Here is a 26546-nt window from a genome sequence, read left to right as displayed (position 1 = left end):
ATATGGAAATGAATGAAATAACACCCAAGTTTAGATTTATAACTAAAAAATGACACATAATTGCAAAGCAGTAAGACACAGATATTGAAAACTTAGGATTGAGGAAAAATCCACCTGGGATTCAGATACTGCATCTTCCTTTCATTAATCATGTTACTTTCTTGTATACATATTGCCTCTATAAAATATGGATGATATTAATATGTACTGTGTGTAATATAATATTAATATTACAATATTAATATGTAATATGGTTGTAGGTGTGAAATCTGAATAAAATAATACAGGTGATGTGCCTGATCTATAATAAATGACAAGTAAATGTTGAAAAAAATATAATATTTTACCTTATTCTTAATTGATATAATATATGAGTAAGTTCAAAATAATCGTATCAACAATGTATTGGGTGATTATAGCTTAGGGATAAGTAAAATTGGTGACAGGATTCTGATAAGGATGGGACAGAGGAATTGGAAGTACTCTGTTATAAAGCACCATCACTATCAATGAAGTGGGACAATGTTATTTGAAAATGGAAGAAGATTGATCATAATCTATATTTCAGATTCAATGGAAATTGCCTAAAAATTAAAAATAAATGTATGCGAGGAGAAGAGAAAGGATGGAATCATAAAAGGCTCAATTAAAGTATAAAAAGAAAAAGAGAGGGGTTAAAAAGAGAAAGAGAAAGGACAAAGACATTTGTGGTTTGAATGCGGTTTGTCTCCCGGGGTTCATGTGTTTGAAGCTTGGCCCTAAGCTTGGCGAAGTGGGGGTGGTGTGGACTCTTAAAAAGTGGGGCCTAGTGACTGGGGTTGCTGTTCTTGGAAGGGATCAAGGTGGTTCTCATGGGACCTGAGTTGGTTCTCATGGGACCTGAGTTAGTTCTCATGAGAGTGAGTTGCCTTAAGAGCAAGCCTGACCCCTGAGTCTTCTTTCCTCCCTCCCTTCTCCTTCCCTCCTTCCCTCCCCCACCCCCCTTTTCTCCTTCCCCCCTCCCCACCTCTTGTTTCTGATTTAGTAATGTGATCTCTTGTTCCCACATGCACTCCCACCATGATGCCATCCACCATGATGTGCCAGTCTTAATGGGGGCATCTCATGAGAATTGAGTAAATACTGGCATCACACTCTTCGATATCCAGAAGTATGAACTAGATACACTTCTTTTTCCTATCAAGTATTTTGTTATGGAAATAAAAAGCTGACTGATTCAGCAACCAAAAAAAAAAAAATTGCAATAGGGTAAATAGTAATCCAAGCATCAAGGATCACGTTAAGTGCAAATGGCCAAATGTGCCAATTAAAATACAAAGACTGAGTGGACAAAAGACAAGATCCAACTACATGTTGATTACCAAAACCCCTTTAAGTATAAAATGACAGAGTAAAAGTAAAGGGATGGAGAAGGGTACATTGTGCTGACATTAATGAAAAGAAAGCTACAGTAGCTATATCAATTTCAAAGACAATTTCAGAGCAAGGAAAAGTATCAAGGATGACAAGAGGCACTGCACAATGAGAAAGTCAATTCTCCAAGAAGACATAGCAATACTTAACGTGAATGCACCAAACAACAGAGACTCAAAATATGTGATGCAGAAACTGACAGAACTCCAAAGACAAAGAGACAAATTTACTGTTATTACCCCATGGAAATGTTAATATCCTTCTGTCAGTCATTGACAGATCCAGCAGGCATAAAATCATTAAGGATATATTTAAACTAAATATCAATCAACTATATCTAATTGACATTTATAGAATACTTCACCCAACAATGTAGAATACACAGTTTTCTCAGGTATATAGGTACAATTCATTAAGTTATACCACACTGCAGCTCATCAAATGAACCTTAATAAATTCAAAAGAATAGAAATCATACAAAATATGCTGTAATAATAATAATAACAACTAATAATAGTAGAAAGATAGTTGGAAAATCCCAAAGTATCTGGAGAGTTAACAATAAATCAAACATTGCCAAAAAAGAAGTCCCAAGTGGAAAAAATATGTTCTTAACTAAATGGACACAAAAACAGAACTTATTGAAATTTGCGAATTCCATGAAAGCAGTGTATAGAAGGAATCTATAGCACTGAAGTCAATAATCCAAGTTTCTACCTTAGAAATCTGCAGGAGGGGAGCCAACTAAATCCAAAGTAAGAAAAATAAAAGGAACTAAATTTACAGAAGAAATCAGAAAAATTGAAAGCAAGAAATGAATAGAGAAAAATCAGTGAAATAAAACCTGGTTATTTGAAAAGATCATAAAATTGATAAACTTCTAGCCAGGCTAACCATGAAAAAGGAAGGAAAGATAGAAATTTCTAACATTGGAAATGAAAAAGAGGCCATTGCTATTGATCTAATGGACATCCAAATAATATTAGAGGACTATTTTAAACAACTCAATGCACATATATTTGATAATTTATATGAAATGGAGCAACTGCTTGAAAGACACAATCTACCAAGCCTCACTCAAGGAGGAATAATCTAGACAGCTGTATGTTATGTGTAGAATCATGTCTCCAAAACAAATTACACTGAAGTCTTAACCTTCCATATCTCAAAATATGACTTTATTTGAATATGTGGTCTTTATAGAGGTAATTGAATTAAGATGAAATAATTAAGGTAGGCTCCAATTTAATGTGACTTGTCTTATTTTTTAAAGAAAGGGAAATATGGACACTGAGCTAGACACACACAGAGGTAAGATGATATGAAAATACACACAGAGAATATCATATAAAGTTGAGAGGTTGGAATGATTAATTTACAAGCCAAGGAATGTCAAAGATTGTCCACAAACCAACAGATGCCACAAGTTTCTGTTAACACTTTGATTTTGTAATTCTAGCCTTTAGAAATATGAGACAATGATTTTTTTCTTATTTTAAACAACCCATGTCTAGGACTTTGTTATAGCACCTATGGGAAAAGAAGATAGATTTTATTATTAAGTAAAATGAATCAAGAATCGATATTTTTTTCCAAAACAGAAGGTTCAGACCCAGATAATTTCATCAGAAAATTCTACCTAACATGATACCAATTCTCCACAATGTGTCCAGGAAACAGAAAGACAATGAATACTTCCTAACTTATTCTAAAAGGCCCACATTACCCTAATACTCAAACTAGGAAACATTTTACAGAACAAAAAAGAAAGAAAAGAAAAGAGAGAAACTGCAGAAAAATCTCTCCTAAATATAGGCATTGAAATCTTTAAAAGTATTAATCAGCTGGATCCAACAGTATGCAAAAATAATTATGCCTCATAATCAAGTGGGATTTATTTCCACATATGCCTTGAACATCATGGAATTAATTAACATCATTCCTCACATCAACAGGCTAAAGAAGAAAAACCATATGGTCCTATGAATAGATGAAGAAAAAGTGCTCAATACAATCCAATAGCCATTCATGATAAATAAAACTCTCAGCAGACTTGGAATACAAGAGAATGCCATCCACTTGGTGAAGAGCATCTAAAAGAAACCTACAGTTAGCATCAGTCCTAAAGGTGAGGGACAAGATGATTCCCCATGAAGACTGGGAATGAGAAAAGGATATCACTGCTCACCACTGCTTTTCCACATTGTACTGGAAGTTCTGGGTAATATAGTAAGCAAAAAGGAAAATAAAGTATATAGATTATAAGGGAAAATTAAAACTGTTTTTTTTTCACAAATAGCATCACTGTCTATATAGAAAATCCCTAAAAAAACTCAACAACAGCAGAAACATCTACATCTAGAAAAGTGTTTAGCTCAAGACTGCAGGACAGCAGTTGACTGCTTTCTTGTAGAAAACAGTATACCACTGGAATATGAAATTAGAAGCACAACATATTTTACACTAGATCTAAAAGTTAAATATTTAGGTGTAAATTAATAAAATTGGCACATAATCTATATGGGAAAAAAAGTATAAAACTCTGAAGAAGGAGATCAGAGAGGATCTAAGTAAATGGAGAGATATATCATGTCCATGGATAGGAAGAACTGAGAGTGTGAAAGTGTTAAGATCTTCCCAAACTGATCTATAGATTTAGTGCAAGCCTCATTAAAATCGCAGCAAGTTCCTTTGTGGATATTGACAACTGATTCTGAAGTTTACATAAAAAGGCAAAGACTGACAATATCCAACACACTACTGGAGATGAATGAAGTCAGAGGACTGATAGCACCTGGCTTCAAGACCCATTACAAAGCCACAATACTCAAGACAGCATGGCATTGGAAAAAGAGTAGATAAACCCATCAATGGGACAGAATTGAGGACCTACATATAGATCCACACACAGATAATCAACAGAACTTTGATGGAGTATTATACAGCACTAAAAATGACAAAATCATGGAATTTGCAGGGAAATGGATGGCACTAGAGCAGATTATGCTTAGTGAAGCTAGCCAATCCCTAAAAAACAAATACCAAATGTCTTCTTTGATATAATGAGAGCAACTAAGAACAGAGCAGGGAGGAAGAGCAGGAAGAAAAGATTAACATTAAACAGATACATGAGGTGGGAGGGAAAGGGAGAGAAAAGGGAAATTGCATGGTAATGGAGGGAGACCCTCATTGTTATACAAAATTACATATAAGAGGTTGTGAGGGGAATGGGAAAATAAACAAGGAGAGATATGAATTACAGTGGATGGGGTAGAGAGAGAAGATGGGAGGGGAGGGAGGGGGGATGGTAGAGGATAGGAAAGGTAGCAGAATACAACAGTTACTAATAGGGCATTATGTAAAAATGTGGATGTGTAACCGATGTGATTCTGCAATCTGTATTTGGGGTAAAATTGGGAGTTCATAACCAACTTGAATCTAATGTATGAAATATGATATGTCAAGAGCTTTGTAATGTTTTGAACAACCAATAAAAAAAAAAATCAACAGAACTTTGAAAAAGACCAAAGACAACTCAATGGGGAAAGTATAGTTTTTGCAAAAGTGGTATTAGAACAACTAACAATCCTCATGAAAAACAAGATGAATCTAGGCACTTTCCACCTTTCATATCAAAATTAAAATGCCATACAACAAAACTTCTAGAAGGTAAAAGGAAAAAATCAAGTTGATCTTGGGTGTGTCAGTGAGTTTTTAGATGCAACAGCAAAAGTCCCATCAATGAAAATCATTTTATAAAGTGGATTTTTTAAAAATTAAAAAGCTTCTAAAATGAAAAACACTAATTTAATAAAAGACTTATCTAAAACATGCAAATAATTTGTAGAACTCAATAGTTCCATAAGTAACCCAACTAGAATGAGGCAAAAGATCTGAACAGATACCAGAAAAAATAAGATCTATTGATGAAACACAGAATATGAAGATAACCTCAAAATCACATGTTATTAGGAAACTGCAAACACAAACAATAATGGGATACTACTGCACACTTGTTAGAGTGGTTAAAGTTCAAAACATTGACCTTGTCAAATGCTGGCCACGATGTAAAGCAACAGAACTTCTCATTTATTGCTGATTGGAATATAAAATGGCACAGGCATTTTGGAAGACAATTTGGTGCTTAATAGGCTTACCAGCGTTACCATAAGATCCAGCAATTATGCCCCAAGGCATTTAAGCAAATTAGTTGAAAATATATGTGGTTGGAATAATTCTCACCTACTACATAGAAACACTAATCAAGACATTGTGATATTGATGCAGGGTAGACATATAGATTTTGAAGACAAAGAGTCAAGAAAATAGTCCCACCACACAAACATGTCCAAGTGGTATCTGGCAATGATGAAATGATAATTCAAAAGAGGAAGGACAGTCTTTCAATAAATGGCATTAGGGAAACTGGGCCAAACTCTCACACACATAAAAATTATCCCAAAGTGGAACATAAAATATAAAATATTTTATATAAAATATAAACTACTAGAAAAAATTTTTTTAAATCTTTAGGATTTAGAGTTAGAGAAAGAATTCTTAGACTTCACAGCAAGTGTACAACCCACAAAAGGGGGAAAAAAACGATAAATCCGACCTCATCAAAAGCAAAACTTTTGCTAAAGCATAAGAAGGATGTGGAAGAAATCAAAGTCTTATAAAGTGAAAGTCTGGGGAATGTAAACTAGTATGGCCACCCCAGAAACCCCTTGGGCACCTTTTTTTCCTTTATAAAATTATCCATGTAATTACCCAACAATTGCACTCTTGGCCATTTTGATCCCGGGAAAATGACACTGATGATCACACATTCATAATGCGTACAACGTTCTAGTGAATTTCAAGGGGATTATGCTGAGTGAAAAAGTCCATCCCCAAAGTTTCTACTTTCTGATTCCATTTATATAACATTCTTCAAATGGAAAATAAATGGAGAACGGATTAGTGGTTGCCAGGGGTTACCGCTGATGAGCAGGAGGTGGAAGCAGGTGTGGATACTGAGCCAGAGGAGGCTCATGCTGATGGAAATCTTGTGTATCTTGACTGACAAGGTTGTGATACTGCACTGAAGTTTTGCAAGACATTACCACTGGGAGAACTGGGTAAAGGTACTCGGGTTCACTTGATGATTTCTCATAAGTGTATATGAATGTGCAGTTGGCTCAAATTTTCAAAAATTAATTTAAAAAAACAATAAAATCCTAAGGGAAAACTATAGGCTCTTTTTCAAAAGAAAACAGGAAAACTTTCAATGACTGGAGTAGGATACTTCATTTTCTCAATTATTTTAGCCCCTAACATAGTAGTTTCCAAAAGATCACCTGAAGATCTTTTTTAAAATTCCAAGCCCAAGCTGTTCCTCAGATCAGTTAAATTGTAATTTACAGGTATAAGACATTTGCAAAGTCAAATGTTACTTCATTTACAGTGTTGCAAGGCGTCAGATTAAAGTTCTTTCTGACTTGCTTGTACACATTATAAGGCAAAGCAGATCAGAGCTCGCATCCTAAGGAAAGTTCAGCCCATGTTACCCTTCTATGTCATCTCTTCCCTAATCAGGAGCTTCTGAAAGGTTTAGGTTCGTTCTACATGTTTGTCTAGGTTAAGTTTATATTTAAAATTCTCCAGTGGCCCCTTTGCCACAATAACTCTAAGACATAGAAAAATGACACTACATTTTTCCTAATGTAGTTTTAGAAATGTATCTTATTTCACTTTTAATTATCCATTCTCCAAATTCATCTTGTATCTAGAAATAAAACCAAATGGACAACGGCTGGCGAGTGCATCGATTAAATCCCAACCTCATTGGGAGGGTCTGTGCATACCTGTGTAGTGCACAGGGTACAGGATGGTCCATGCACACCGTGCTTGCTCACTGACACATCAGGAAATATTGTTTACTGGTTCCATTAGAGGTCACTCCCATGTGACTTGTACCCTTTCTTCCCTATGCCTGGCTTTCCCTGGTAACTATCTAGTATGTTTTGTTCCATAGTCCTGGTCTGGCTTACTATAATCATCTTTCTCACTGATTAAACTTCAACCATGACGAATTAACAAATACTTGAACCTAGTAATGACAACTATAAATATAAAAACCTGGAGAGCTGGGAATGAGAATAAAACTACAGAGCTGGGAGTGAGGATTACTTATTTCCTGAACTTTATGTAGTTTATCTCATTTATGTAGGACTCCATGAGATCAGTTCAGTGTCTCTGAAGAAGAAACAGATGCAAAAGATTAAGCAATTGCTTGAATTTCTGCAGATGCTACAGAATAGACTTGGACTTCAAACTTAGATGTGAGATGAAACAAGTCCTTTGCTCTTTTTAGTCAATGGAACCAGCAAATAGGCATTCAAAGGAGACTAGATCACTCTGAGAAGGGACCCAAGTGAGGACTGCATAGATCTAGACAACGGGTAAGATTCAAGGGTGAAAGGCAGGAGGGGGCCATCCAAGCAGAGAAAGTAGCAGGAAATTTCTGGCACAGAGAAGAACTGTGATCTGGAATGTTCCACAGGGGCCAACTGACCAGGAGCCATGGGGATTAGGGGAGGCAGTACAGGTATGGGACAGTGATTCTGAAGGACACATCTGCAACTGAGAGTCACACACCAATACCTTTCAATGCATTTGAATAGAAGATTGTAGATTAAAATGTTAAGAGTGGCTTTACTATGCTGCCAACTTACACTAGTTTAGATTGCTGAATTTCTAAAAAAAAAGAAAGACAAATCTCAGTATTTAGTAATGAAAATAAAGCACTTGCTAAAAAAAAAAAAAATGAACAACTTTAATTGGGGGGGGGGCGATACAAAAGGGTTCTGTAAAGGAGAAGCTNACCACCACTGCCAACGTAAAACCATGCCTAGGCATGGATATTCAAACTGTGGGGCATCAAAGGGTTCTGTAAGAGACTGTGGGAGTCCCTAAAAGGAGGGAGAAACATCTACTTAAGAGCAGAAGGTTATGATGCAAGCAGGGCTTCCTCGAGATAATCTGCATTTTTGAAGATGAAGATAGTACATTGGATAACCTGGGGAAATGGATGAGAGACCAGCCGGAAAACTCTTGTAATAACTTCAGTAATTATTCCGTCTCCGACGCGCGGGAGTGGTGGGGCTGGGAGTGACAGGTGGACCTACTGAGAAAATCTGAAGGGAGGGATCCAGCGTTACAGGTGGACTGAGGGGTAGATTTTGAACAGAGTGGGGAGGCGGATTGGTTCCAGCTGGTCTCCAGAAAGAACTGTTAACCCCCACCCACCCTAAAACCCCACTCTCCTCTAATTGTCAAAGCTGGCATCTGTAATTAGCAAAGTTGCTTTGATTAAAAAAAAAAAGGGGTCACTAGTCCTGCACGCTGAGCGTCCATCCCGTGAGGAGGGCGCCCTGCAGCGCGGTCCCAGCCAGGGGTCCTTACCTCGTGGGTCTGCGGGGGGCCGCCCGGAGCCACAGCGCAGAGCCAGCTGCTGCTCACAGCGCTCCGCCAGGGCCACCGCTGCCCGCAGCTGCCCCGCGCTGGCCGCGTAGGCGAAGGTCACCGAGCGTGCGTGCCCCCGGGGGCCGCCGTCCGATGGTCACCTGGTCTGGGCCACCGTGCCGCACCACCGTCCACGCGGCGTCTGCGAAGCAGAAAGGGGCAAAGAGGAGGCGTCACCGCGGGGCAGGAGTCAGAGGCTGCGAAACACCTTTTATTTCAATTAAGTCTTTCCCGCGTTTTTCTTGGTGCACTGTAGCTGAACATGGTGGGGTTTGTCGTTACCCATTGGTGCCTGCACCAATATACCCAGATAATTAGGCCAATGCCACTCTTCAGCACTTCCCCTCTGTCCCCTCCTCCCCTCCTCGGGTCCCTTTCCTCTGCTTTTCATGAGATCCCAACCCCCACCCCCACCTTTCTTTTCCTCTCTAGCTCCACATATGAGAGAAAGTCTACAATCCTTGACCTTCTGAGTTGGGCTAATTTCACTTAACATAATCGTCTCTAGTTCCATCCATTTTCCTGCAAATGACATAATTTCATTCTTCTTTATGGTCGAATAAAACTCCATTGTGTGTGTATATACCTCATTTTCTGTCGCCATTCATCAGTTGACTGACACCTAGGCTGGTTCCACAGTTTAGCTACTGAGAACTGTGCAGCTATCAACATGGGTAGGCATGTGTCACTGCAGGATATTGACTTTAATTCTTCACGATGAATACCCACACGCGGTCTAGCTGGGCATATGGTGGTTCCATGCCTAGTCTTTGAGGAAACTCCATACTGATTTCCATAGTGGTTGTACTAATTTACAGTCCCACCAACGGTGTAAAAGTGTTCCTTCTCCTCCCCATCTTCTCCAGCATTTATTATTGTTTGTGTTCTTGATGGCTGCCATTCTCACTGCTGTGAGATGAAATCTCAGTGTAATTTTGGAGGAAAATGCAAATAAAAAACTACACTGAGATTTCATCTTAATTAAGTTTTTAATCAAAATTTGAATTACTGCGAGTTCGCAGTGAACTTTTTGCCTTGGATTTGTTTAGCAACGCATTAGCCAGAATTCAGATTCAAAGAGAAGAATATATTGGGAGAACTGATGATTAAATTTCTGTGACTTGTCTAATAATATAATGCAAAAATCACTTTTTATATCAACACAAAAATGAGGCTAAACTGGGCATGACCATATATCTTTTGTGCTCAGTATTTTCCTCATCTGTGTGTTTTCCTTATTATCAAATAAGTTTATAAAAGATGCATTTGGGGATGATGAACTACCACAGGAAGCAACTTTGTTCAAAGCCTATCAACTTCTCAGTAAGCAAGCCCTGAAGAATGACATGCTTTGGGCATCCCATAGAGCATCCAGGCAGTAATCCTGGCCATCTGTCCATCTGATGATAATTTCTGATGTATTTCTGTTGTGTTGATCACTTGAATTTGTTTTCTTTTACTTTTGTCTGTTTCTTGTGGTACTGGGGGTTGAACCCAGAGGCACTGTACTACTGAACTAAACCTCCAGCCCTTTACATATTTTTACTTTGAGAAAGGGCTTTGCTAAATTGTGCAGGCTGGCCTCCAACTTGTAATCCTTCTGCCTCAGCCTCCCAAGTCTCTGGGATTACAGGCTGTGTGCCACCACACCCAACCATTAGATTTGTTTTGGTAAAATAACAAACAAACAAACAAAACAAGTGTCTTCCAAGGGAAGAACTTTAGGTTCTTTCGTTTTCCCACCAAGGGACCTCATGCCTGATGGTGTAAAGTATTGCCCAGCTGCATGGATAGCTATGGGTCAGTGGACAAGGACCTGCTTTGAAGTCACTCCAGTTCAACTACTTCAATACTGCCTGGTCCTTTAGCTTCTTAAAAAAAAAGACATATTTAGCATAATGGACACTCTACATAGGAGTTTTACAAACTGTAGGAATGGGAAAAATTCATATGGATATACATTTTTAAGAATTCAAAATCAAAGCAATGTAGTACGTGTGTTTTTTGTTGTTTGTTTTTGGGGTTTTTTAGTCCAGGAATTGACCAAAAGGATACTTAACCACTGAGCCATATCCCAACCCTTTTTATGTTTTATTTTAAGACAAGGTCTCTCTGAGTCGCTTAGGGCCTCGATAAGTCGCTGAGGCTGGCTTTGAACTTGCAACCCTCCTGCCTCAGCCTCCCCAGTCACTAGGTTTACAGGTGTGTGCCACCATGCCCAGCTATATTAGGTTTTCTATTGAGAAATCACCCTCCCATCCTGTCACATCTCAGGATTTTTAATAACTTGGTTTCCAAACGTGTGTAAGAGAAGTTTAACAGTCTTACCGCTGCTCACCATATCAAAATAACAAACCATATTCCCACCATATCAAAATAACAAACAGAGGCACAAGGAAGCCAGCAGTGCGGTTGGAACAACCCTTTGGCCATGGTTCCTACGGAGAGCACAGTGTCCACGAAGGGACGGAAAGGATGGACACAACCTGTGAACTGAAGGAGGGAACGCAGGCTTGAATTCAATGACCGCGGCCTGCTGTCCTCATAGAGGGGCCGCCAAGGTCTCCTGCAGCAATCTCAGTTCCGAGGCTCTTTCCTTTCATAAGGTTCTCAGCATGAATTTCTTTTCATTTTAGAATCTTTAAACTCCTGGCCATCCTGTGTGCATGACTCCTACTCTCCATTCACCTTCAGGTTTCTCCTGTCGACTGGATCAAATACACAGACACCTGACACTCAGTAGGGCCTTGAAGATAATCAGTCACGTGCCATTTTGGGTCCTGAGTCATGGTTTGATGGTCCTGGGTAGCTCCGTTTAATAGATTTGCAGTCATGCATGATCACAGTGTAATAACAGAAAAACAGGTTGAGATCTACCTGGAAAACTGCTGCCCCAGAGAGCAGAACGGTAATCTGTGGGCATCATGAGACTTACACACCTGTAAAGCTCTTCTTCCTTGTGTGATTTCTGTTGAGAAGTCGGATATGAGTCTTATCTTTGCTCCTGTGGAGGTGAGGTGGGTTTTTGTTGTTGTTATTGTTATTGTTTTGTTTTGTTTTTATCTGACTTCTGTCAAGGTTTTTCTTTACCTTTGATGGCCCACAGTTTGAATATCCATGCCTAGGCATGGTTTTACGTTGGCAGTGGTGGTAGCATATCCTGTTTTAGTGCTCTTTGAACTTCCTGGATCTGTGATGGGTGTTTTGACAAGAATTCATGAAAAATCCTAGTTGTTATTGCTTCAAAATTGGCTTCGGTTCCTTTCTTTATTTCTTCTCCTGATATTCCGTTTACATGGAAGTTACACCTTTTATAATTATATCACAATTCTCAGATATTCTGGGTTTAGTTTTTTCAGTCTTTTTTCTTTAATCTCTTGGCTTTTCAGTTTTGGAAATTTCTATTTTGATATCCCCAAACGTAGAGATTTCTTTCCTCTGCTATATCCAGTCTCCTAATGAACTCATCTGAGGCATGTTTTCATTTTTGTTCCAATAGTTGGATTTCTGGCATCTCTTTTTCCTTCTTTTTGAGAATTCCTTCCTCTCTGATGCATGGCTCCTCTGCTCTTGCATGCTGTCTGCTTGGTCTCTTAGACCATTAATCTGTTAGTCCCAGTGGTTTTCAGTTCCTAGTCTGCTAATTCTAACATCCCTACCTGCGTATTGGAGTCTGTTTCTATGGCTCCCTCTTTCTCTTTTGAATTATGTTCTCTACTGTTTGTTTTGCCTTGAAATTTTTTCCTGATAGCCAGGGGTGATGCATTGGTCCAAGTCATGCTGCCACCAGACCTTTAGTGAATCAAGGGAGATGCAGCCAAGGGGAGGGCCTGTGTGATGCCACCATGAGCTTGGGCCTCTGCACTGTGGCCTCAGCTCCCTCCCCAGCACCTTCAGGCATTTCCCTTTTCCTCCTTAGGCTAGGCTCTGAAACCTATCCCAATAGTTTAGGCTCTGAAAACATTCTTTCTCAAGGGCAGGTCAAGGAGAATAGAATGCTCTGGTGAGTGTTTCCAGATGATTCTTTCTCCACTTATCCTTCTGGAAGCATGAGGAGATTTTCCTCCAATATCACTGTAAGAAACAGGTCAAGCTCCTGAAAATTGCAGCTCACAGCATAAGGATCCTTCTCTGACTGCAAATCTCTATTCCCAGACTTGTCTCCGCAGGGACTCCAGCCATTTGTCAATCACCTTTTAGGTTTTCCCACCCAGGCACTGGTGTGCCTGGGGCTTTCTGCTCTGGGAAGTGGTGATTCTCTGTGTCTGCCTGCTTCTCTCTCCAATGGGGGGGGGGGGCAGCAGTCTGCTCTGCGACTTCACATCTTTGCTAGATCTAGGAAGAGTCATTGATTTTTTCATTTTGTCCAGTTTTTTACTTAGTAAGATGGAGCGGTGACTTCCAAACTCCTTAGCAAGACAGATGGAAGCCACTGGCTCCTGAAAGCTTATTACTCTACATGCATTTTTCAAGCGAGTGGAACAATATTTGACAACAGCACCTTTTTTAATTGCTTTTGCTTAATCTGCTATAAGCAATGCAACCTCCAGAGAGAAGATGACTTTTTCTAGGGGAGTTTAGTGATTCCTCTGTCATTAACTAGATTTTGTCGTTAGATGCTTCCCTTACCAACTTCACCAAGCCTCATTCTTCTCATCTTAAAACAATGACAAGATCCTTGCAAGTGTGACCTTGGTTGAGTCCTTTGATATTTGCCAAGACCACTTTACTGCAAGAGCCCATTGTGAAGAAGCTGAACCACAGCAAGGGATCCCCAGGAAAGTTGCATGACTGGGTGCTGGACCCTTCTCACATAAGTATGATTGTTAGAATCAGGGAGTTTAGGAGATGGTGAGTTTCTGTTGGTGGGACTTCTGTATTTTATATCTTCAGCACTTTGCTGATCACGTGGTTCTAAATTTTTGGAATATTCACATTTTAAACATTCTTTGGCAATCTTCACTAAAGCATTTTAAATTTCTATGTACTTTCAATTGTCTGTTTCCTTCTTTTCTAGGTGTTTGCTGGTCCATTTGGTCACTGTCCAATTTCACAGGACTTCACAACCTTTTCTCTCACACTAAATGAGAACTATTTATTTCACATTTCTTCTTTCCAGAGAGCTCACTGAAATTCGCTAGAGCAGATTTCTGTAAAAATTTAATTACCTAAGAGGCATTTTACGGCAACCTTCAACAATCAAGCTGTGTTCATTTGTAATAATACCTAAACCAGGAGTGGTTTTATAATATTAACACAAATCAGATTTCTTTTATTGTAAAAATTACATGCTATTGAAAATATATATACACACACATACATACATATCTTATTTCTTAGTACTTTTAAAGATCTCTTTTTTGTTCTAAATTTTTAAAATATGTAAATCACAGAACCAAAGCTTTATATGTCATCATGGTGCATATGAAAAATATGTAATTGTGACAAGTGTTGCAGCCATAGCAGAACATTAAGTTTCACCCATAACCCAACCAAGGTAAATAAGAAATACAAGGAAGTTTTATTGACAATAAAATTAGCCAATATATCAAGTTGCATGTTTTAACAATGCTGCCAACTAGCAAATCTCTCCCTGGTGTATCCTGATCATGGGCATAAACAGTTGATATCCAGTTCTGAAGGTTATTAACGTACCTGTCATGTTGCAGTACACCAGAAACGGTCCCAGGGGGCCACTTCCATCAGCATCAATATAGTAAAGCCCAGAAGGACTTCCTCGGTGCTTGTGGGCCTCGCAGGACTGCTCATACAGCGCTGTAGGAGAACACCATCCATCAGAAGCAGAAGGGATCCCTCAATTGGTTTAATTAGTGTCCAAAGGTTTCCATTTCTGAATTACAGACACATGATACATATTATCTGACATCATTTTTATTAGTTTGTATGACATTATATTTGATTAGGTAGAAGACAGAAAGGTGACATATTATAAATTAAATTTACTTTCACTAACAAAGGAGAAGGACGTTAGCAAGTCAAGATGGATTTAAGTGTTGAACATCGTTAGGTGCTGAACAAATATTTGGCATATAGTTCTATTTGAAGAAAAAGGAAAAAGGGTACTGGTGACTAAAATGAAGATTTTCATGGGAATGTGAGGTCACTGGGCAATGGCTAGGGATTGTATTTTCTCTATGTAAACGGAGGTCACTGGACAAAGTCTAAGGATTGTATTTTCTCTATGTAAATGTTCTCTTGCTTTTGAGCAAGGAAGATGAAGATTCTGAAGCCTAGTGTCAAAAATTTGAAGGGGCATTTTAGAGAAATCTGTGAATCTGAATCCTATCTGCTGTGGATTCATGATTCTATTCAAATTCCCTTCCTTACAGAACAGCTTAACCTTCGCCAGCAGCCTAATACCTTCCAACAAGTCATGCCACTTCCAACCCCCTCATGGTTTAAAGTTATAAATTCTCTGCCATTTAGTAAAACCTCAGGATACATTTTTCAGGATTGCTTAAATCTGTGTTTTCCTGCACTGCAATTCTAATTAGCCCCCAATCTGCGTAATTTTCTTTGTTCTGGATGAGGTTGACTTATTCTGGGTCCGCAGCAAAGCCCAAGGAAGGGGATGAGAGTTATTCTCTCTCATTTTGCAAAACAGGAGGAAAAAAACTTTGCAAGAGGACATCTTAAATCTAAGCAATCTTAAGGTAAATACAACCAGCTATCAAATGAGAATGGCCCCACGGTAAATGGTCCAAATCAACAGAGTTATTTAACAAACTTCTTAGATGAAAACACAAGTAGGATAGATTGCTTTTCTGTCATTCTTTCCCACTTGTATATTTATTTAAATGCACAAACTTATAAATGCCTGCTCGGATTCATTCATATTAATGACAATGATTAGACCTGCATAGTTAACAAATTAGGAGAATTCTTGTTTTATATTAATTTCTTGACTTAAATGACAATGTGTACACATATAATTATATGAGTGTCCCAAACAAAAATGACCTGTTATAACTCTAAGCAGTCTTGTCTCACGGTCCTTGACTGTGGGCTTGGTGAAATTTCACCTTTGCTTGGTGTACCTCTTTGGAAGCCACAACTATGGAGAACCACAATTAGCAACCAAATCATTACATCAGAGTGAAATCTGAATAGCTCCTCTTCAAATTTCTGATATTTTCCCTCAGATTTCCTCTGAGTTACATTTGCAGCAGAGATGGCCGTGGACTGTCTGCTCCCTTGAGAAGCTCTTGTCCAGATCCTCAAGCTGGGAGCACAGGATTCTCCCTGAGCCTCATTTGCATGCAGAGAGCAGAGTTAATAACACTCCACACCCTGCCTTCCTGTTACAGTTTTTATAAAAATCAAATTAAAGAAGTCACAAGGAGTTACTATAAGTTTCAAGTAGAACCTCAGTGCAAGGGAATTGAAGTGATGATTTCCTATCTTACACCGTTTCCTTAAAGACCCAGGGAAGGGCAAATTGTTTGCAAGGAGACGTGGAGAAATGTCAGCAGAGATGCACAGAAAGAAGAGACCTTTAAAAGTTCAAACAACAACAAAAAAAAAGGGTGTGTGTGTGTGTGTGTGTGTGTGTGTGTGTGTGATATTTTCAAGGCTTCTGGCACGTTCTAATCATTAACAAATTAGTGGTCAATAAACTAGTCTGGGCTTTAAAAGATAGAGGATGATTCTTCACTAAAGACAGATGACGTCTACTTGGGAGAGGCAGTATAGACAAGTTATAGCAAGTCACCTAGAAGTGCTTCCTACAGTGTCTATTAGGAGCACGTGCAAAGCTGGTTCAAACAGACCTCTGGGCTCCATCCCAAGAGATTCAGGTCCAATAGGTTTGGATAAGACCTGAGGTTCTTTATTTATAACACATTCCCAGTGACTCTGAAGCTTCTGGTATGAGGAGCACCCTTCAAATGCTGGAGCTAAGGCTCTAGAGCCTACTTCCTCAAGTTCAAATCCTCAGGGTGCCTTTAAGTAGCCTAAAGGTCAAGTTACTTGACCTCTCTCTGTCCACAGTTTGCAATGAGGATAATAATAGTACTTTATTCTTGAAGCTGCTTTAGGGTTAAATGAGTTAATTCATGCAAATCACTATTTGCATGAGGATAGATATATTTATGTACTCCATAAATGCATACTTTTATAATTATTCACTTATAATCATCCTTACCACCAAGGAAAATTACAGTTGTAAGAGACCTTAAAGGTCTGCTAGTTTTTAGCTGATATCTAATTGCCTCTTCTATAATTTCCATCCCATTATTTTTATACTTAATTTTATTACATTTAATAATAAATGTTGAAAGCCAGGCAACTGAGTATTTTTCCACTTTTCTTTGATTAAAAGGATTCTCAATTGAAACTACAGCCCAACTCAAGGAAAGGAATGAGTTGTGACATCATGCATTCCTGATTTAATCTAGCTTAATTCTACTCTTTACTTTTATTCTACCATACCTAATTCATCATATTTACCAGCTTCTTTTGTGTAACCGACTTAGTACTCCATATTTCTGTACACTGTCTCAACACCCTTGTATTAAATGAGCTTGGGGTTGGGGACAAAGCTCAGTGGTAGAGTGCTTACCAGCATGCATGAGGCTCTGGGTTTGATCCCCAACATGGTGGGGGATAACTAATTAATGATAAAATAAAGTGAGGTGGTTTAAATATAATCTAGAAATTAATTATTATTAAATATTTATTAATTGATAATATTAATAATTAATTACTTTTAATTAATAAAGACTTATTTGAATATGTGATCGCAAAGATGCAGGCACACATAAACAATGAATGAAAAGGAAATGAAGTGACAAAGACACAGAAATGAGGACAATGAGGTGGAAGGCTTACGGGAATGGCAGGTCTCTCCAGTGTAACCTGTGCCCTCGCAGTTGCAGGAGAAGGTGTCCCAGGACTGGGCACATGCACCCCCATGTTCACAGAAGCTGGGCAGGCATCTGTAAGGAAACAGATACGGCTGTAGTCTCCTTGGTGAGTCTGCATAAAATAAAAATCCTCTTTACTAAAAATAGATTAATGCAAAAGTATAGCAACCCAAGAAAATGCCATGTTACTAGTGATTTGTCATCAAGATTTTCTGGTCACCATGATATATTTATTTAAATACATTTACTGGCCTATAACTGATCATTATGTATCTTTGACAACTTTCAACACGTCATATTTTTTTGTTGTTGTGACAAAATACTAACTTAATGTGTGGCTGGCAAAATCAACTACAAATATAAAATTTGCCACGCATTATACTACATTGTGGACATTTTTCAAAGAAGAGGAGACAGAGAAGGAGGAGAGGAAGACAGGAGCACCTTCCATCATAATGCAACATAGCTCCAGGAATTGTGAAGAACATTTAAGTTAGGTCCACGTGTTGCCCTTTAGATTCAGAATGGGTGATCAATTAATGGTAGATTTAACAATGTTAAGATCCATCTGTGGATTCAATGCAATGTCTATAAAATTGTCAATGGCTTTAAATTTTTATTTTTAGAAATAGAAAAATTTATCCTAAAGTACATGGGGAGTCTCTGGGGACCCCGAATAGCCAACACAATCATGATAAAAAACAGAGTTGGAGTTCTCGCACTTTCAGAGCTTTCTGGATTCTGTTGCATCCCACTGTAAAGCTGCAGAGGCTGTTCCAGCCTACTGGCCTCCAGGTTCTTAGAAGAACTTGGAGAAGGGTGCTGGGTGAACGGGCAAGTTTCTAAGCATAGTGTGGAGATTCCAGGGAGAAATGGTGGCCTCCCAGAGGCAGTGTTGGGATCTGCCCCTGCCCACCTTGTCCCATGGCTGAGAATGCTGCTCAGGAGATAGGAGGGAAGTGAAGGACCTAAACACCACTGGCCTTCTGCGCTGTAGGCCCAGCACTTGAAGGCCAAGGCTGCGAGGGGAAAAGCAGTGTGTACTGGAAAGGCAGGTGCAGGGGAGCTAGGACCTGGCCCTGCCTGCAGGGGCCCAGAGCAGGAGCCAGAGAGGGGCGGGGAGGAGGGAAGTGAGACCTCCTGCTTGTGGCTGGAGGACCAAGGCTAGGCAGGAAGCTACCATGTGGACACTGGCAGGAGTCTCCAGGGGCTTCAAAGGGATCCTTCCAGGAAACTGAAAAGGTTGTGGAAGAAGAGATCACGAAATTACCTGCCCGTGCCCCCAGCACTCCCACGTGCTGGCACCCCAGCAAAGTACCACAAGTTTAAGGTCAAGATTTTGACTAATTACCTCAAGTTAAGGAGAGTTTAGTCTAAGAGGAGAATAATTATGGGCAATCAGCATCACAATTTTCAAATATTTCAAGGGTCAAAGTATGACAGGGATCCAGAGCAATGAGTAGATGTCAGACCGACAGGTAAGAAGGTGGGAGGCCGGGGTGGAGGAGGCCCATTGGCAGGTGTCCTCCTCCCCTTCCCGTTCTCCTTGCCCATGCCCCTCTTCCCCTTCTCGTTAACATATGGAAAATTTTAAGATCAACCTGACTTGAAGATTCCACAAATCATAAGAAGATTACAAACCACTGCTGATAATGTAGTTTTACTTAAAATATCTTAGAAGAACTATTAAGTGATCAGAAACATATGAACAGGCTCATCATAATTTTTTTCAACTAAACATGTCAGTAATTTTACTTGTAGTACAGAGAAGCCACCCAGAGTAAAGGAGACTAATGCTGGAGAAAGTGTGCAGAGGTGGGGAGCCTGTGCCACCTGGCAGTTCTAGTGGGGAGGTAGCAGGCCTTCCTGTTCAGGGAGCTCCAGGTGGCCTGGACCATGACACAGGGCATGGAAGGCAAAGGTGGACTTTTTTTTTTTTTTTTTTTTTAACGCTAAGGTCATGAGAGTCTGAAGGAAGAGGCCGTGCTCTGCAGCATGTCATCCCGAGTACACATGGCTGTTTTTTGCTTAGCCTAAAATTTTGGTAAAAAAGGTGACTTCATATCCCATACCTTTAGTAGGCTTTTTAGTTTTGGTGTTTGAAGGACATATTTCTATTTTGTGAATTAAAATAATTTTTAATTCCCCAAAAGGGCGAGAGTGGTTCATAGACCTGTGTTCAGGATATTTAGAGGTGAGTTTTCAGGATTTCCAAACTGAATGAGAAGGGAAATAGCAAAGCTCTTTTACTCTTTAGAGTATCACATGGTAGCACCAGGTTTCCCATTTTTATTGCTTATGATATGTAGTTGTTTTAAAAACATGTTGAAGGGCTGGACTCTATACACTGACCCAAGAATGAAAGAGTGAATAACCCACATTTGTAATCCCATTTGAAAAGAATTTAAAAGTGTTCCTTAAAACCCTTCTCTGAGCCGGGCACGGTGGCATACACCTGTAATCCCAGTGGCTCTGGAGGCTGATACAGGAGGATCATGAGTTCAAAGCCAGCCTCAGCAAAAAGTGAGGTGCTAAGCAACTCAGGGAGACCCTGTCTCTAAATAAAATACAAAATAGGGCTGAGGATGTGACTCAGTGGTTGAGTGCCCCTGAGTTCAATCCCTGTTACCAAAACAACAGGATAACAGCAACAAACACTTCTCTGAAGTGTTACAGCACACAGTGGCTGAGGCAGCATATCATGGCGGAACACATGACAGAGGAAGCTGCTCACCTCATGGCAGCCAGGAAGCAAAGACAGGAAGGGGCGGGTCCCAACTTCCCCTTCCAGGGCACGCCCCCAGTGACCTAACTTCCTCCCTCTAGGCCCCACCTCCTGAGGTTTCTCCATTCCCACCTGAGGAAGCCATTAACACATCCAAACCATAGCGCTTCATAACAGATAAGATGTGAACAGATCACATCTGGGGTCTTTGACAAGATATCAATGACTTACAAAAGGAGAAAATCACACATTTGCATCACAGCTGAGCTGACTGCCCTCAGTCCTCACAGTGAGAGCCCTGGGATACCTCCCCGTGAGCCTCTGTTGGCTGAGGGTCCTGCATCTTGCCTGGTGAGCTGGTGCCCAAAGAGCAGGTAACCAGCTCCATGGCATATCTCCAGACACAGGTGACCAGCTCCCAACCACCATCCCCATGACACAGCCTGGTCCCGTCCATACAGTCCTGAGTCTCTGCCAAGAATTCCAACCCCACAGGCAAAAGTAGGAGTTATTGGGAACAATTGTTTTGTGATACACTCTTCCTCCTTGACTGGCTGTTTTCCTACAAATCAACAGAAGTTTCAAAGGGGAAATTATTCTTGGTTAAATCAAGTTCTTAGTAGTGAAAATTTCAATCCGTAGAAATTATTTTCTTTTAAAATATCACTATGCTTTGTAAACCGAAACATGTTTAGGGGGAGAAGACAGTTTTATGGCTAATGTTTAAAGCAGAATGACTAACGAACTACTTATAAAGTAGAAGGCAGTAAGTTTGGACATTCTAAAATTTGTATTAACTTTTTATTTTTAATCTATAGCATTAATTCTTGGCTTTATTTTATTTTAATTGACATTAAAGCTGTATAGGTTTGTGGGGTACTGTGTGATGTTTCCACACTTATAGTTACGTGTCATAATCTGCATTTATTTATTGATGGCACATGCCAAGGGGAAGGCAATAAGGCATTTCATATAGAGAAATATCATTCAGGTAAGTGATTATAACTTTTCAGCCAAAAGTAATAGAGATAAGGCATAACTGGCAGTATGAACTGTGTGAAGGCTTAATTTTTAAAAATTAAAATATTTTTCTTGCAGTCTCCATATTTCACTGAGTTTGTCAGTACACAACTATCTTCACCAACCTCTGTGGCTCAAACTGTTACAGAGATTACTTCATATCTGCTCCATGGAATAGATTTGGTATTTGGTAGCTGACCCCACAAATGAAAACAACAGTGCCTTGTCCAGACACACTGCCCCTCAGCATGGCCACCCACAAGTGGCATGGTGGCCAGCACTGGGTTGATGACTAAGAGCCCAGTAACATGGGGCCATTTTTAGTTAAAATTCCTAAGGTATACATAAGCCTTTTTATAAAATGCTATCATTTGAAAAACACAGTTTATACAACTAAAAATGAAGGTTTTGAATCCTCACTGTAATATGACTATTTTATTCCCTGCAGAAAGATAGTAGATAAAAAGAGAGAATAAAATAAGAGAATGAAATTCACTTTTCCCCCATGCGTCTGCCTTTTTTTCCTTTTAGCTTTGGAGGCAGGGCTGCTGAGATGGCCCAGGAGGCCCCTACCTGTCGGTGATGCTGCAGGCGTCTATCTGAAGATCGCTGAAACTCCCCAGCGCCCCCTGCTGTACCGAGATGGGATCCACCACTGTGCCACCAGTGGCGATGAGCCTCAGGCATCCTTGAAACCCTCCCAGAAGACTTGCACATCCAGAGCCTGAGCTGTTGTCGGGACAGCCTGCACACAGAGACAAAGACAGGAGGAAATCCACAACCTCACCAAGCTAGTCCACAGCATTTATTCTGAGGACTGCAGCTTCCCCTGTTTACGGATTCTTGAAGAATGAATTTTGATAGGAGGTGACACATTGCATCACTCACTAGATAGGTGAGAAGGACACAAGTCAGAGTTGATCAAATGTCGGATAATACCTGGAATTCAGAAGTTTAAAAAGTGTGGGGGGGTAAGATTTAAAATTCATGACAAGGAATTAATGTACATCAAAAAGAAGAGATGTTTGGCTTTTAAAATTTCATTGAAGAAGAAATAATATATTTTGGCATCATGTAGCATTAGTAAGAGAAATTAAAATGAAGGTGAAGTTAAAATAAGTCAAGTCATAGCCCATATTTCATGTAAGAGCCTCTGTATTTATGAAGTGTGGAAAATGCTACTTAAAAGTATAGTTGGATGCTCCTATGTATCTAAACATGTTTAATATCTACCCTGGAGGTGTTTTTGTGTGTTAGAATGTGTGTGCATTTGAGAATATTTTAAAACTAGTTTTACATTGACTGAACAGAAATACTTAGATTGGCTTTTCTATTAACAGAATTATTTTGTTAGCTGCTTTAGTCACATATATAACCAAAGACTACATTCTAGTGTTAACAACTTAGTACAAAAAGAAAAAGGAGACACCTCACTTCTAGGGCACATAATGATAAATAAAAGAACAGTATAGGCTGTTCCATGAGCGAACAGAAATTAAACAGACACTTGATCATTTCCAATATAATAAGTTAAATGTTAAAAGTCTCATCACACCCATCAACTAACTTACAAATGGTAATGCTTATGATATAATTTACCTTGACCGTGTGGGCTTTGTGGAAGAGCAATACTTACATTAACAAGTATGAGCAAGACCACAGCTTTGATTTGAATTAGGCAATATTACCCACACATAAATTCAAACATGTAGAAAATTAGTGATCTGAACTCTCCCACCATCTGCTGAGCTACAGTACATAACTTGATAATGGAACTTAGATTCACGTGTTGCCAGATTAAGAGAAGGGATAAAAGTGCACACTACTATTAAAGGAAAACATTACAAAGGGACTTGTTGCAGAATCAAATTATAAGGCATTTATCTAAAACAAGAGTCTGCAAATGTTTTCTGTAGGAGGCTAGGTAGTAATGCTTAAGGTTCTGAGGAGCACAATATGATCTCTATCAAATATTCTCCTTGCTTTTTCTTTTTCTTAACAACATTTTAAACATATGAAACAATTCTTTGCTTTGGCCTATATAATAAGTCATGGGTCATAGATGGTCTAATTTTGATTTAGTAAATATTGTTGTTATTATGAAATGGGTGCCTCATTTCTTAATGGCACAATGCCAAATACATCATAAATCAAATTAATAATTTTGATTGTGTATCATGAGATTTTAGCTTTTGAAATTTTTTATTATTTGCCCTATTTTTAAAAAAACTTGTTTGTGTTGACTGCACAGCATTATTCTTTTCAAGCTTATGGAATCTAATTTCTTTATTTTTTACATCATTTAAATATTAGGTATTGCCAGGTGCATGCCTATAATTCCAGCAGCTTGAGAGGCTGAGGCAGGAGGATGATGAGTTCAAATCCAGCCTCAGCAACTCAGCAAGGCCTGAAGCAACTCAGTGAGACCCTGTCTCTAAATAAAACACACACACACAAAAGGGGTGGGGATGTGGCTTAATGGTTCAATCTCTAGTACCTCCCCCCGCAAAAAGTAAATGCCATAGCTCTATGGGTTCTAGATTGATCTGTAACTTGGAATTTATTTCTTTATTTTACCAGTGTGACCAAGGGTACATTTATTTTCTAGCTTTTTATCATGGATTATTTAACATCTGTGCATTACTCAAGAACTATAATTCAAATAAAACCTCAAAGTATCAAACTTAATTCAACAATTGCTTGAAAAAAAAAGAATTAAAGAATGATTACAGAACATAGGTGGTTTTCATTCATCTGTCTTTGACTTTATGTTATCGATCACTTGTACAATTTCAAAGAACAGGCAATGAAGATTCTTTTTATTGGAACCAAGGAATTAATTCAATCAATGAATGGAATGGAATAAAATCCTCTTAAAGCTTGCAATGCACAATGTTTGAGAAGAATCTGGAGTTGGGCACTGGAGTGCACACCTGTAATCCCAGCAACTTGGGAAGCTGAGGCAGGAGGATCACAAGTTCAAGGCCAGCCTCAGCAACTTAGAGACCCTGTCTCAAAAATACAAAATAAAAGAGACTGCGGATGTAGCTTAGGTGGTAGGTGGGAGAACACTCCTGGGCTCAATATTCAGCAGCAGTAGTAGTAGTAGTAGTAGTAGTAGTAGTAGTAGTAGTAGTAACAATAATAGGATCATGTGGTCTTCAATGTATTAAACTGGGTAATGAACATTAGCTGTACCAGAGGCTGTTTCTATGTTAAGAAATGATCTATTTCTAATTCATGTGCATCAATTCAACTTAACCACTTTACATTGTAAAAATGGTTAAATCTATTGTTTTCCAAGGTTTACATTCAAATGGGTAAATTCAGTTAAATAGGCATGCATAGAGAAAATTCAAAATTTACTAAAAAAACAGACAAGCTCAAGAATATTTATAAAAGTAATTTTTATATAATTTTATAAAAAATAAAAGCAGAGAGGACAATTGTCTAACAATAGTCAAATTGAAGAGCAGAGGTAATAAATAAGATAGGTGTATTCATGTAATGGAATAGGTACATTCTTTTGAAAAATATTAAATATTTTCAAAATATTTTTGTAATGATCTTAGTAAAAATAAATACTATTATGACATAAATAAAAGTAACAAGCATGTATTACATTAGCACATACATATTTATAGAAATGTGCTCTTGAATGCCTGGGCATTATTATAACTCACAGGCAGAATGTTAAACTGTAAGTGGTGATACAATATTCATTGTTTGACAAATAATAATAATCTCCTGTAGTTAATTTTATTTGTTATTATAAAGAGTTTGGATGGCATTTTCCCTCCTACCTGTCAGAGCTTCATAAACTCTTACTTTTGAAATGATAGTTCTTGGCTTTATTGACTATTTGCCCCTTAGGGTTGTTATAAAATCTATCACATGAAGCAACATCCTAAAGCAACTTTGGTCAGATGTGCACTCCTCAGAATGGGAGGGAAGAGAGCAAGCAGAGCTTCACAGGTGGACAGTGTCCTGCACTCTCACTGAAGGTGCTCACAGGATGGTCCATGTTGGAACAATGGGATGCATGATGTGTGGGCTTGCCGTCAATTTTAAAGATGAATTTTCCTTTAATATTGCACTCTCTCCATCAAAACAACTCTAGGAAGAAAGTGGCAAGATGTGAAGCTGTCCTGATGCCACCAGCAGCTGGAGCACTGATTGGCAAGTACATCTTACTGTTGGCAATTTGAATGACATGAGGACCTTCCATGTGAACATCCCAAAGATGAAGATTTATCACACCTTCCTTAGCCTCCCTTCTCTGAGCTCCCTCTCCAAGGCTGTGATGTTTTCTAGCTGCACTCAAAGAGCCGGCAGATATTCTGCTTAGGAAAGGTTGCCATGTTCCTTGATTTAGTAAAATGTTTCCCTTGTTATTCCTTAGCAATAAAGGAAAGTTGCAATCACTGGTAAAGTTAAACTATTAGTCACTTTGGACAAAACATGCTTTTCATTTATCAGGTGCAAGAAATACCTAAGATATTCTAGAGAAGCCAAGGCTCTGGGGAACATATGTACCATGTACCATGCAATAAAACAGGCGAAAAAAATAAGTACTCATGATCATTTATCATTGTGACTGTCCTATGGAGCAGCATGATAAAGTGAAGCTCCATAAAGGGTGGCCTGTTTAAAATTGTCCCCACACATGACCCTTTAATGAAGCTTATCTGGTAGACATGCATTTCAGTTCATAATTCCCAATCTCTTTTCATCATCCCCATTAAAAACAAAGTAAGCCAGCATGGTGACTGTAGTTAATCATACTGTATTGTTTACTGGGAGCTTGATGAGAACAGATTTTAAGTGTCCTTAGTCCTCTTCCCACACACAAATAGTAACTGTGAGTGGTGGGATGGATGTGTTAATAAATTTGACAGTGGTAATCCATACACGATGTTCGTCTATGTTATGTATACCTTATACACACACACACACAGACACACACACACACACACACACACACACACACACACACA

At 38.9% G+C, this 26546-nt stretch overlaps 1 protein-coding gene across 1 annotated transcript in view; it reads right to left on the bottom strand.

Moving 5' to 3' along the window:
• Positions 1-26546, bottom strand: part of LOC107159664 (contactin-associated protein-like 3) — a 204593-nt gene that overhangs the window by 43190 nt on the left and 134857 nt on the right. The window contains 5 exon segments of the mRNA XM_048800526.1: positions 8860-9010; positions 9012-9061; positions 14575-14694; positions 17770-17876; positions 22123-22294. Of these exon segments, the coding sequence (XP_048656483.1) occupies positions 8860-9010; positions 9012-9061; positions 14575-14694; positions 17770-17876; positions 22123-22294 (600 nt within the window).

This window comes from Marmota marmota, unplaced genomic scaffold (assembly GCF_001458135.2).
Source record: "Marmota marmota marmota unplaced genomic scaffold, marMar, whole genome shotgun sequence".
Classification (NCBI taxonomy): domain Eukaryota; kingdom Metazoa; phylum Chordata; class Mammalia; order Rodentia; family Sciuridae; genus Marmota; species Marmota marmota.
Note: the sequence above shows the minus strand (reverse complement) of the source record. Positions and strands in the feature narration are given on the sequence as shown.